Here is a 13,897-nt window from a genome sequence, read left to right as displayed (position 1 = left end):
AGCCACAGTGGACAGTCCTCTGCATTGTCGTTGGCTTAGCAGCAATCCCTCATACTGAGCATGCATGAAGCGACAGTTCCCCCAACAGAACCTGGATAACTGACTCAACCTCTAGTGTTGTACGTCTGCTGAGTATTTGAGTGATGATTATTTACTACCGTTAACGACGCTTACATTTCGTCTGCGCAGGAATGTTGCTTCAACATTTTGTACACACACACACACACACACACACACTAAGGATATCTAAATATGAGTGTGTAAGTCTTCGGCTCCCATAAATCACATAGTCCAGAGGTTGTGACATAGCAACACACGCTATGCCACCACCACACACACCAGATAAATAGTCCCTTGATTAACCTGACCACAGTACATTACAGACTGAAATGTTAGCCTGAAACACAGAAAAGGCTTGTTTGGGGGGGGGAAACCCTGTTTCTGCTCTGAAAGTCTGTTCAGTCACTTCTTGGTGCAGCCAGTGTCTACATAAAGCTCTCCAATTACTGGTATCAGTGAGTAATCCATTACTTGATAATCTTTCACGCCGCCGCACTCGCAGGGTGGAATGACAAGCATTTTAACAGGAAACGCTCATCGTACTCATGCTCTAACTTGTCGTTTTTATCACGTAGACACACTTACGCAGTCGCCTGTGCTTCACACACACCAAAAGGAGTGGTGTAATGTGAAGTCGATCTGACACGTCGTGCTGGGGGAACACGGCGGCCACCTGCTCTGTGAGAGACTTCCTGCTGTGTGTGTGTGTTAAACTGCCTGACTCAACGAGCTGATGCTGTTCAGCATGTCATAACTGGCCTGGGGTCAGATCGTGGTTGGCCTGTTAGGGGAGATCAGCAATGCGCTGATGTCACATAGCTGATCTTCACATGTGCTATTTTGTCATCAGATGCATATTTTTGTCTAAAACATACCTGACATGTTACCATCAAAACATGTCACGTATGTTTAAGGCACAAAACAAAGCAAAAAATGTTTGGTAATAAAATAGTGTATTTAAAACATAGATGCAATTAACTTCATTGAATGATTTTTCAGATGTTTTTTGTGCATGATCATCTTCATAGATTTTAAAATGAAAGTAAAGTTAATTTATTTCTAAAAGAAAATGTATTTATTATACTCACTGTGATGTATATCAGATGTTTATTTCTGTTCATTTTTAAGCTTGTGCCTAAATGCTACGATAAACCTTCATAATTTATTGTCTCACGAAATTAGAGCATTAAAAAAGCAATTTTTAAAGTACAGAAACCTACTGAAAAAATGGCTGTATGTTCATTATATGCACATGATGCACTTCTTTCTTCATATACTGCATCAATGTGGCATGACATGGAGACAGTCTGTGGCACTTGTTAAATAGTATTTTATACCTGTTTCTAATTTTCTGTTTTGTCCTTTTAATCGCATTTTAAATAGTATTGTTTTTGTGAAGAACTTTTGGATTTTTCGCTTTGAAGGGAGCTACAAGAAATATGTTCTTAGGTGTGAATGTTAGTTTCGGCTGAGGTGTTAAACAAGCTCCGGCTGCAGCCTTCAGCTTGTCTGCATTTTTAGTTCTGGTGACTCTCATCGTCCATCACAGTAGGCAATACTCCATAGTTTCCATATGGGGTTTAGTTTTGGCCAGTTTCCTGTCTAATCTGGCACATTGAAACCATGGTTATTAATTCAGATATTGCTGCTTTTGGCAGTCAGGGCAAAGCTTGTCAGGGGAGGGAAGACTTCTGATAGATGTCTGCTTTGTTTTGGACCAACACCAGCAGTTGACATAGCACCACAGATAATTACTATCAATATTTGGATGCTGTGCCTCTCTGCCTTTCCTTCAGACTTTATAACATTATTGTTTAAATTAAACCCAACATTCACTTTAATCTGAATAGAGGACTTTGGACCACTGAGCAACAGTTCAGTCCTTTTCTCCTTAGCCTTGATAAGATGCTTGTGAAGTTCTCTCTGGTTCTGGAGTGGCTTGACACATGGAATGCTACAGTTTTCGCCCATATCCTAAGTGTTTATGTGCGGCTGCTCTAGAAGCTTTTACTCCAGGCAGTCTTTTCCTTGTGCTGCATTTTCTGCCACATGTTTTCCTTCCACAAAACTTTTTATGAATATGAATTTTTTAGCAGTGATGTTTTGAGGCTGTGAAGAAATGTTTGCTGGTCAACTATCAAGTCCCTAGTCCTCATGATCGTGCAGGCCAAAACATCACACCTTTTTTGAGTTACAATTTTTTTTTTTTTGGGTGTTGCTTTGTGGTTTCCAACTCGTGCTGGGTTCCAGCATTACAGTATCAGACACCCACACAGGCATGCATGGATATCCGTGTTAAAGGGTGATGCACTGGCTAAATATCTAAATTGTATGTTAACACCCCAGGAAAGGAAACATCACCCCATCCTGGGAAGAGATGCATCACATTTCCCATATAGCACCTGTTAGTGATCAGAATTCCTTTGACACTACTGGACCATTTGTTGGTAAAACCTTATAGAGCAACAGTCTTTCAGGATGCAGTTTAGTATCGTCTCCAGTAGAGGGCGGGAGAGATGAGGGATGCGTTAGTTTGACAAGTTGGCTCTTTTATGCGTGTTTATGTTTTATTTAGCTTGAAGATGCAGGAGTTGTTTATTTACCTAATGGCGTTCGCGTGATATTTCATAGTTGCGTGCCAGACGAGGGCTTGAGTTCACATTATTGGAATGATAATAGCAGCTTTCCTCAATCCAGGGGTGGAGTGGAGGGCAGCTTCCCTTCACGGACCCTCCGCTCTCTTCTTCCTCCTCACTTTTACCCTCTGTCTCTCTCGGCACATGGATAGTGGAGTCCCCGTGATGCTTTCCAGATGTCTCAGCTCAGCGATCAGATTGACAAAACCCTACCTCTTCAAACTGTTCTCATTCATGTCCTTTAAAGCACGCACACACACACGCCTACTCTATCCTGCGTATCCCTGTCTTGGTAAGGAGACATTTTCTTGGCACAAAAAAGTATTTTTTTTATATAATCCTTCTAAAGGATGGCTCAGGCTGCAGATAAATAGCCACTCTTTTCTTTCAAAATGGTCTGTCATATCAGGATGAAATAAATATCTTAATGCAGCACTTCCTTTCTTCATTAAGAGTTACTTTTTCTTTTAGATCATGCAAACACTGTTCTATGTTGCATAAGTTAGCAGTGCGAAGATTTCATGATTTTTGTGTTTCATGCTGCTGGATTTTACTTTAATTGCCGGTGGGTGCAATATTGGATTCGTCCTAGTCTTAGAATATCTCTCGAATGTCCAGCAGAATTTGAGCCTTTAAAAAAAGAAAAAAGAAAATCATCAACACTGTAATAGTTAGAGGGACTGTCTGACCCATTTTCAGCCCTGATGTTTAGGTAAAATGACTTCAGGCTGCAGAATCGTCCTGCAACAGCGTCTTTCTGGGCAGCTAGCTCATACTCAGTCTCCCTGCCACATCGCTGGTAACTGAGATGAGTTTGTCTTTCCTCTGCACCCGCTGTTCCCCCATTTGTAAAGTCAGACATCGAACACTAACAATGCTTCTTTCATTCTGTCTTATATTTAAAACAGACCTTTGGCTTTTTTAGATTCAAACCAAAAATGGCCTTTCCCTGAGTCCCCTATACTAAAGCAAACCCTCCTTGCCTGACCGTTTCACTCTCTGTCTTCTACAGGGTTCTCTTTCGAAGGAGCGCGACTATGAGACGATAGTGATGATGAGGATGAGGCAGGCCGCCGAGCGTCAGAGGCTCATCGAGCAGATGCAGAGAGAGGACGACGACGAGGAGGCTGCAAAGTCATAGCACCAGACTGACTGTTTTAAGCTTTAGTTTCATAAGGCATCTTGTCTTTTTGGTATTGTTTTAATGTAAACATGCGGTGTGCAAAATGAACCCTTTTTAATAAAATAACAAAGCAGTGTTTTCATTTATCGTCCTGTGTTCTGTTTTTATTGATAACATATGATGAATAGGTGCGGTGCAGAGAAGTTAGATCTGCTGCATTTGGTGCTTTGATACATCTGCTGAAACAGAAAGCATATCACAGCGACCAGAGTGAAGTCTGTAATAGTTAAATGATAAAACCGTCAATAATGTTGATGTTTTTTTGCAATAAAACTTAACCTGTTCTGATTTTTTTTTTATATCCAGTCTGTTTATGTATAATTTTTAGCAGATCTTTGGCTTCTGCATTTATTATATATTTACATAGGTGCATCTTGCTAAATTAGAGTATCATCCAAAACTATTTATTTTAGGCACTCATTTGTGCTGTGGACTCATTACACAGAGCGATACATTTCAAGCATTTGTTTCTGTTCATTATGATGATCATAACGTACAGTTAAAGAAAACTGAAAAACATGCTTGTCAGTAAATTGGAGCATTATATAAATATTAATTTCGATATACAAAAATGTCAGTTTACTTAAAAGTATAATGTTCTGTGTAGCATCCATCAGTGCTTGGATGGGTTGGTTATTTGGCAGGAATTACTGCATCAATGAGTCGTGGGTGCGATCACTTTGGCACTGCTGAGGTGTTAAAGTTTAAAACTCTTGGATAAGGGCTGGCTTCACAATCCTTGGAGCATAAGCCTCTTTTTTTCTTTCACTGTTTTCCTTCCACTCAACCTTTCAGTAATATGCCTAAATACAGCAATCTATAACCACAAATTTTTTTTTTTTTTTTTTTTAGCACAAAACCTTTGTAGGCCGCAATTTCTGAATTAACAATCAATTGTCATTTGTCTTATTCTAAAGTTATTCTTTCCCAATAATTTAGTTGAAGAAGTGAAGGTTGACATATGTATTTCAAGTCTTTCTGTTTCTGTTGGCTTACAGGAAAGGAAACCCCAAAAATCCTAAGAATAAACAGAAATAAGTATAACAAATGTATGACTTTCCCTTTGTGAGCGGAGTTATTGAAATTCAATTTATTTAGGTTCACTTGTGTGTTCAGATAATTTTCTGGCACTTTTACCAGACAAGTTATGTCCGATATTGTAGAAAGATTTATTTTCAATCAATGTCTTAGATTTTTTAAAAATCACAGAAACCTTGACTTTGTTAATATCACATCCATATCGTCCTGAGACTGCTCATGGTGGTGTTACGTTTTCATTATAATTCCAACAAGTAGAAATTCACTGCTGCATGGCAATTAATGCCGTGTGTTTAGTCTTTTCTTGTTGGGTTTTAAGAGCCAGACGTGCCTGGCTGAGCAGCAAAACAAGCAGTCAAAACAGCTCCATGATGTAATTTTCATCAGTCACCCATTATGTGGCCAAATCTGACAAGTTATTACCTCGTTACTCCAACCAAACAAGTTTTGATGTAAAAAAAAAAAAACTCTTTCCTCGCTGTTGCCTGCATACTTGATCAGCTACTCCCGGATATAGGTCAGTGGCAGTCCAAACCGCAGACCGTGTGATGGGACTGTGAGGAAATGATTTCGGCCCCATGGTAAACCAGTAATCAGGCTTTGATTGGAACAGTAGGTACGCTTTTATGAAATTCTTGTGGCCTCCTCGTGAGGAAAAGCCAACTCACTCTGGGGGCTCACCATTTGAGATCTTCTGGTTGTGGTGATGGCTCCTCTAGGCTTTCTGTTTGCAAATGCGCTACCATGAATGAGGAGGCCTTGGTTTTTATTTAGTTGTGGTGCTGTTTATTGAGTTCTCAGCGTGCTCGTCGCTTAAAATGTTGCCTTTAATAGTTGCAAGTGATTACTGCTGAGCATTTCTTTTTGGAATGCTTTGTGAAAAAGTGCTCCAAACTAGGGCTCATGTTTAACAAACCTGCTGTTAAGTAAATATTTAAGTAGCGCTGTTGCCTTGCGTCCTAGGTTATAATCCCGGCCTGGGGTCTTTCTGCATGGTGTTTGCATGTTCTCCCTGTGCATGAGTGGGTTTTCTCCGGGTACCCTGGCTTCCTCCCACAGTCCAAAAACAAAAGAGTTGGGTAATTGGTCTCTCCAAATTGCCCTTAGGTGTGAATGTGTTTATGCATGTTCGTTATTCCTGTATGTTGACTTGAGATCCTGGCGAGCTGTCCAGGGTCTAGAATTAATGTTGCATTTGATGCCATTCTTTTACAAGTGTGGTATGATTGTTAAACAACCAACCTGTTGTCTCCTGTTGAAGCACTCGGCTGTAAACATCAGGAATAAGTACATTTGTCAGGGTGTTAAAAGAATAACCCAGGAGTACCCGAGGCACAAGAATGTCCAACAAGAATTATGGCACAACTTTGATGACGGATACAAAAAGTGTTCGATTTGTTTCTGCAGTTTAATTTATTTTGAAGAACAAACAACAATAATGGCGGTGTATGGTATATTTGAACCTGTAACTTTGGTCCTGTTTGGTTTAGAGTAAATCAACAACAAATTCTAACTTATGCACCCAATTCTTATTTTTTTTTAAATTACACTTTTATGTTTTATGTCTCATTGTTCCACCATGGAAGAACGACAGCACATTCAAGCCTGTGACGAGTGTATGTCAACGTCTAACCAGCACTGCAGCTTTGGCGTTTAAATCTAAACGCAATGAGAAAGTGCTTTTATACTTGTGTATTCACCCGAATCTTTGCAAGGAGCACTATAGATTTCTCCCATAAGCATTGAATTGTTGTTTCAGGATTATGTAAAAGCTGTTATTGTTGGGAGACTGATTGTTGAATGATGTTCACCTTATGCTCAGTACTCTGTGTACTAAGCAGCACACAGGCCCCTAGTTTTCCATATTTTTCTGTTATTGTAGGACATAAAGCCAACATTTTGCAATAACATTAGTGTTTTTGCACTTCTGGGTTTCCATTCGTGCACTTTCCCCTCCAACTCTGCTCTTGCTGGATCATGACACGGGGCTGCAGGGTGTGCTAAATTAAAGAACACACTTTGAAATATGGGCTCTGCCCCACGATATTGACCTTGACAAATTTTGGATTTGTTGTTCTTAGATATTTCACAACGGCCTTGTGCAACATGTGAGATCCTTCAGAGTCTTTGCTCGCTAATGCCCTGTGAAGTGACACGCTACCATTCTTTGACACACACTGGGTCAGGCCTTGTTGTGGTCACCATGACTTTTGTAACATAATCTTCTTGCTTGGGAACGTACATCTCGCCAAAACAGCCTGTTTTCCCCGTCTCTCCGGCGTAATGGTGTGTCCACTGTGCTCTCTCCTGTCATTGTGTTATTTATGAGCCACATGGAAGCTTTGCAACAACCAATCCGGTCATGCATCCCCCTGCCACTCCTGCACTGCCTCTCTACAGCGCAGTTACACAACGTCCAGCTGCGAGTGGTGTGGTGGGAGACATCTGCTCCTCTCCTCCCCACAAAATCCCCTCGTAACATGGTTTTGTTTATGTGTATCCTTCTCCAATACCCCAGCAATGTGATAGAGAAAAAAAAAAAAATCAGAAACACACCACCTCTGTCTGAATGACAACAGAGGAAATACAGTCACAGGAAGCGCATTCACCACCGAAACTGCCCAGAGCCCTTGGTGGTTTGGGCTGCTGCATGCAAACCAGCAGGGGAGGATGACCTGGTTGCAGCATCATTCTCAGGAGAGATTTATTATCTTGGTGGCGTCGCAGCAGTCACGTCCGTGGATGCTAGCGCTCTCCGTTTTCGTCTTCAGCCTGGAGGTGGAAGCTGTGTCACGTGTTGGGCGGCAGGTTTGGTTAGAGTTTGGCTGTGAGCGGGCTGGCAGCGTATCCAGGCTGCGAGTTAGTGATCCGGGCTGGCCCCACCTCACGCTGGCAGACCTGGCGCTCTAATGAAACCACCCAGTGTTTTTTGGCACCCAGAAGCAGGCGCTGTCACGCCTGAGATGTGTCCCATCCGAAATTGTAAAAGATACTGTCAGCGTGTAATACACGTTTATCCAGTCCTCTATTTGATGGCAAAAGTATTAATATGCTTAGAAATTTACCATTTATCGTGTTACAATCACAAGCTGCGATGTGGTTTATTAAGATAATGTGTGATGGAATAACGATACAATACAAATTGGTGCATGACTGATGTGAAGATAAAATTTATATGGTTTTAAAAGTTTTGGGGAAAAAACCTGAAAATTGTGACAGTTGTGTCTTCCTGTCTGGCTATTCTTTGCAAAACGGACCAAGCTCGAATAGATTGAATGAAGAGCATCTATGGAAATAAATCACATGGTAACTTCTGAAGAGAGGTTGAATGTCCGACAAGAATTATGGCACAACTTTGATGACGGATACAAAAAGTGTTCGATTTGTTTCTGCAGTTTAATAAAGAACATTTATTTTGAAGAACAAACAACAATAATGGCAGTGTATGGTATAGGTATATTTGAACCTGTAACTTTGGTCCTGTTTGGTTTAGAGGAAATCAACAACAAATTCAAACTTATGCACCCAATTCTTATTTTTTTTTTAAATTACACTTTTATGTTTTATGTCTCATTGTTCCACCATGGAAGGACAACAGCACATTCAAGCCTGTGACGAGTGTATGTCAACGTCTAACCAGCACGTTGACATAAAAAACATATTTAATATATAAATGTAATGCCATATTATGACCTATACACAATCATGGGAAACACTGGCGACTTGACATACATTCGGAGGACAACAATTGACGCTCTGTACAAAGAAGGATAAGCCACAAAATAGTGATAGACAGTTGAGTGGAAGGCAAAGATGTGGTAGGAAAAGAGATAACCACAGCCTTGAGAGAATTGTCATGAAAAATCCATGCAAACATTTGGTAGAACTTCACAGAGAGTGGACTGAGGTTGGTGTCAATGTATCAAGAACCAGTACCCTCAGACGAATCCTACACAGGGGCTACAAATGTTGCATTGTTCATGTCATTCCACTCCTGGGCCAGACACAATGTCAGAAGCGTATTATTTGGGATAAACAGAAACAAAACTGGACTGTTGCTCAACGATTCAAAGTTAGTCCTCTTTACTAATGATAATGTGTTACATTATTACAGGCTATTTAGCATATACTGTCCTTGGTTAGCCCGAAAGCTCTTCTGAACTGAACCCTATAGAGAAGTTATGGAGTATTTACAAGTGGAAGATGAGACACCAGACCCGACATGATGACCTGAAGGCCGCCATCAAAGCAACCTGAGCTTCCTGAAGATATCAGCAGAACCACACCTCCATGCAACGCCGCACTGATGCAGTAATTCATGCAAAAAGAGCCCCAACCATGTATTGAGTTCATGCATTATTCAAATTTTCTGAGACATTTAGGAATTTTCATTATGTCTAATTAAATTAAATTCAATTCAATTCAGTTTTATTTCTATACCGCCAATTCACAACACACGTCATATCAAGGCGCTTTACAAGGTCAAATTCAATCATATCATCCAGACAGAAGACATAACCATCAAAATTACAAGAAACAAAGACTTTAAATATTTTTAATGTACATGTAATTAAAAATACATGTAAAAGTAAAGGGGGCTTAATACATAAGGCCACATTTTTCAGTGGCATGTTCCTCTCACTTCACAAATATGTGGTAATTTGTATTAGTGTAGTAGAACATACAATCCCAGTAATACATTCACATTTGGAGTTACACTGTGATAAAATGCGAAAAAGTCAGCATTTCTGCAAGGCAATGCATGCATTCATATTTACTATTACATTTTTGTAAAAAGAAAACACAAAAAAACTCAGATCTTCACATTATTTATTTATAAGCACAATCTGAGTTTACTTTACAAAGATCTTTGACCACAAATACAACAACCACAGTTCTTTCGTTTGAGAGTTTGTTTACATGAAGTAACAAGAACAGACAAAAATCAAATAACCTTTGACACACCTGCAGTAAAAAACATGAATAGCAAATGGTGCAATTAAATCTCTGGAATGTGCTTCCATTATACCTTGAATCTGGCAAACTCTTCAGTCAGAAACCTTAGGCAAAGAATGATCTCAGCTTTAAAGTTGCTTTCTCTTGTCTGTGGTGGTAAATAGGTCATGACGTAAAGCAGGTAAGCAATACAAAAAACTGGTTTTATTCTTTTTTTTTTTCCCCTGCTAAATTCATCAGTCCTTTTCTAAGGCTACGTAATGACAAATCACTCTGTCTCTCTGTGGAGACACCACACCAGCGTCTGTCCCACTCCCGTCATCGACAGCACGCGGAAGCCAATCTTCTCCAGCTTGTCCAGCACCAGGCGAGGTGGGTCGTCCACATGGTATTCAGAACTAAAATAAGCATAAACAAAGTAATTCTGCCTTGCACAGATGTGGGATTTCTCTCTTTCAGTAAACGCTGCTTGCTGTTCTGGGGCTCATTCACTTCCTTCCACGCCTTGGTTCATTTCCCAGAAGGATTGGAATCAGATTGCCAATGACAACACTTCCCTGATCTGTATTCCATCACCTTGAACGGTTTACTCTAAATCTGTGAAGCAGGAGCTTTCCTCAACCACACTTTTTGTGTTCCAGCCAATTGACTTGATCTCAGTTCTGCTGTCAATATGCGCACTTTAACAGCCAAAAAGAAAGAAACACCACTTTTAACCATCTGAATTAAGACATATGGCCCCGTGAGAGCAGATTCTCACCAAACCTGCTCTGCTCTGCATGTCTGTGGAGGTCAGCGTTGGAACAGTGCCTGTGGAGATTACTTTTTTTTCTAGTCCGTCAGATGATGGCGGGGATAGACGTAGTTTCACAGGATCATTTTAACCTCAGATTTTATCCGCAGCATGTCACAAAGCACCATAAGTGTTCCCATTTGCAGCACTCACAAATTGTTTCCCAGCATGGTTGTTTTTCTCGCACCCAGGTAACTCATGACGGCCGGATCAGAAAATTCGTCTCCTACATTCGTTGGGCCGGTCTCCTGAAATACAACGGTTAAGCACATGACATTCAAAGTAGTATTATTTTCTAAAAAAAATAAAACAAAATTGGCACTGGCTGTCATTTGTGTTGCCATGGCTCCATATTCACCTGCAGTCCTGTGGTAGCTACAGGATAATAATCTAATAATATTAGAGCAGGCTAAAAATAGATGATCCACTCAGAGGTTATAGAATTAGCTTGCCGAGGCAGAGCAGACTAGTGAATGAACACGCATAACAAAAGAGATAGAGATAGGTGCAACGTGTGGAATAATATTTAACACAGTGGCAAGAAAGAAATGTTAAAGGCTTATTTTTCAATCTGTATCAAGTGGCAAATGTGCAACAACACAGTAAATACATAAATAGTTGATTAGCTGTAACATATGGTACAGATACAATTGGAACTAAGTGATCTACTCCTCGCCCCGAGGAAGCCGCAGCTGATGTTTGCAGAACCCTGAAGAGAGAGACCTTAAGGAAAGCAGCTGGCCAGGATAAGATTCCAGGAAGGGTGCTCAAGGGATGTGCTCGACCAGTTGGCTGGTGTTCTCACAGACATCTTTAACATCTCGCTAGCCCAGACTGTGATACCATCATGTCTGAAAGCTGCCACAATCACCCCTGAACCAAAATACAAACAAAAACCCCCCAACTATCTCTTCTTTCAATAATTACTGCCCGGTAGCACTCGCTCTGATCATGATGAAGTGCTTCGAAAGCCTGGTATAGGATCATGTTGTCTCCAGATGCTTGCAACATGCACAATTTTTAAGTCTTTCACAATGTGCAAAACACAGTATGTTTACACCTTAGTATTTTTTAACATTTTGTGCATATTTTTCTATTGTTTTATAGTTAGTTTTGTTGTCATTTTACAAAATGTGAAACATATTTCCTGAGCTATTGCAATGAAATCTCAGTCAGATATGTATTTTTGATGCTAATCTGAATGACAACGAAGAAAAGCTGATTCGAGAGTGTGGGGAAGATTCACAAGGTGTTGATTGCAGCTGGAGTCTGTCCTTAAAGAGCCACCTCAAGCTAAGTGTTGCATTGTTTTACTTACGCCACTCCAGAATCAGAGAGAGCATCAGAAGAATCCTTACTGGGATAAAGATAAATAAGACCTAGACTGTTGCTCATTCTTCTTTTCAAGCTACAATTTGTATATTATTTGGAAATTAAACAACCCTGAGTGTGAAGGAAGAGTGGAGAGGTGCTGGAGCAAATTGTCTGAGGAAGTTTCGATCAGAGATGAACTGGAGAACCACACAGAGAACTTCCTACTACTCTCACTGTTGACAAGCTTTTTGGACATACAAAGTTAATTTCCCAGTCAGATTTGGTGCCTGCCCACACTAAAAAAAAATACCAACACCTCGTTTAGTTGCCCAGGTATCAGTGTGCTGATGGGTCAGCAAAATAGCCTGACCTAAACCCCGTAGTAAGAGAGAATCTAGAAAATATTTTTCGTCAAGAGGAAGATGAGAGACACCAGAGCCAACAATACCGATAAGCAAGTAAAGCAACCTTAGCATCTCAGCAGGTCCACAGGCTGTTCACCACAACGACACACCACCATTAAAAATTATATTTATTTAAATTATTGGTTTAACGTAATATTGAACATTTTATTTTGGGTTTTCATAAGATGCAAAAATTGAATAACTGAACAAACAAATAAGGACATATCCATTTCAATAATAAAACTGATATTTGATTTGTGTATTTAACAAATTACCCATGCATTTGTTTACAAATTTAGATATTTTATATCATTTGAGTTGGACTCTCCATACATATGAAGGCTTGCTTGTTTTCATCTTCATGCAGCGAATAAAAAGCCTTCAGATGAATATAAAGTTCGAGTAAGTAATACACTCTAAATAAACAAATCCTGCAACCTCCAATCTAAGCAATGCTTTTATAAAAGCAATGCGAGTGAAATATCTGTGGGGTTATATACACACCAGGCGGATCTGCGTGCTGATGAACATGTAAGGCATCCCTCCCTGTTGGTTTCAGTCCTTGGCTCCCCTGGGAATGACTCAATAGGTGTCTTCAAAGACCCGACTGCCTGTGCTCCTGCTGTCTGCTCCGCGCGGAATGCGGAAACACCCACCGGAGCGGACCAATCACGGCTCACCCTCAGTCCTCTCTGCAGACACGGCGTGTTGCTCAACACCACCGCGAGTTTATTGACATGGGAAATGCTGGCCAATGTGCAGATTCCAGAACAAATGTTTTCTTAAGACCAGTTTTCATTCAGCTTAATTAAAGTTGAGTATTTTTACCTTTTCTCTGTAAACATTTTCTATACAAATATTGGCTGTGAAAAGAGCAAATACTCTGCTTTTTTTTCACCCGAACGCACAAGTTTTATAAACTATTATTCACATTTCCGTTTTTTTGTATTTTGAAACACTTACATTATTTATTATTTTACATTTGCCTGTGTTGTATTCTTATTTTTGCTTCACTCTATCTCCCAAATATGCAATAATATCATGTCAGAATCATAATAATTTAAATTTTGGGGACTCAGAGGGAAATAAAATGTGTGGGTCAAAGGAAAGTATTAATTGCAGGATGTCCAATGAAAACATACGTTTTCCTACAAAACAAAAGTTTTGTGAATGCAAAACAGTCACTCATTGATTTTTAGCAATGCCAGGATTGTCATGCTTAGAGGAGACATAATTTAAAGCAGACTTTTTTCTGGGAAAATCTAACTGGTAGATCAACTTCTTTCAAAGGGACATTCAGAAGACTGGCTCATTTTTAGATATAGCTATTTAATAAGAAAACAAAACCAGTGTGATGATTTATCTTGTAAAGAATAATCAAGACTTGTAAGTTTTGGATCATAATCCAGGTTTTTATGTCACAAATTACCTGTTGAACTGGTCTTGAAAAAGATATTACACTTTGCTTTACCATTTTTATTTATTTTCATCTGAAATGTATATCCAGAATCTG

General features: G+C 39.9%; 2 protein-coding genes across 2 annotated transcripts in view; one reads left to right on the top strand and one right to left on the bottom strand.

The window, feature by feature from the left end:
- Nucleotides 1–3,966, top strand: part of dnajc17 (DnaJ (Hsp40) homolog, subfamily C, member 17) — a 47,580-nt gene extending 43,614 nt beyond the window's left edge. The window contains exon 11 of the mRNA XM_012851137.3: nucleotides 3,709–3,966. Within this exon, the coding sequence (XP_012706591.2) occupies nucleotides 3,709–3,837 (129 nt within the window). The 3' untranslated portion in view covers nucleotides 3,838–3,966. The remainder of the gene's footprint in view (nucleotides 1–3,708) is intronic.
- A 5,849-nt stretch (nucleotides 3,967–9,815) lies between these two features.
- Nucleotides 9,816–13,033, bottom strand: gchfr (GTP cyclohydrolase I feedback regulator). The gene is made up of 3 exons (XM_036151041.1): nucleotides 12,889–13,033; nucleotides 10,820–10,914; nucleotides 9,816–10,271 (listed from the first exon to the last, which is right to left on the bottom strand). Exons 1-3 carry the CDS (start codon nucleotides 12,922–12,924, stop codon nucleotides 10,142–10,144), a joined length of 261 nt encoding a protein of 86 aa, XP_036006934.1. The 5' UTR covers nucleotides 12,925–13,033; the 3' UTR covers nucleotides 9,816–10,141.
- Nucleotides 13,034–13,897: the final 864 nt, after the last annotated feature.

This window comes from Fundulus heteroclitus, chromosome 19 (assembly GCF_011125445.2).
Source record: "Fundulus heteroclitus isolate FHET01 chromosome 19, MU-UCD_Fhet_4.1, whole genome shotgun sequence".
NCBI lineage: Eukaryota > Metazoa > Chordata > Actinopteri > Cyprinodontiformes > Fundulidae > Fundulus > Fundulus heteroclitus.
This window is presented reverse-complemented; position numbering and strand designations above follow the sequence as displayed.

What these genes read in the sequence shown, in the direction of transcription:
- gchfr (XM_036151041.1), bottom strand. Translation starts at nt 12,924, where the DNA reads ATGCCTTACATGTTCATCAGCACGCAGATCCGCCTG. An exon ending in TCAGCACGCAGATCCGCCTG is followed by an intron (nt 10,915 to 12,888) that starts GTGTGTATATAA and finishes GTTGTATTTCAG; the next exon opens with GAGACCGGCCCAACGAATGT. An exon ending in ACCATGCTGGGAAACAATTT is followed by an intron (nt 10,272 to 10,819) that starts GTGAGTGCTGCA and finishes TGCTTATTTTAG; the next exon opens with TTCTGAATACCATGTGGACG.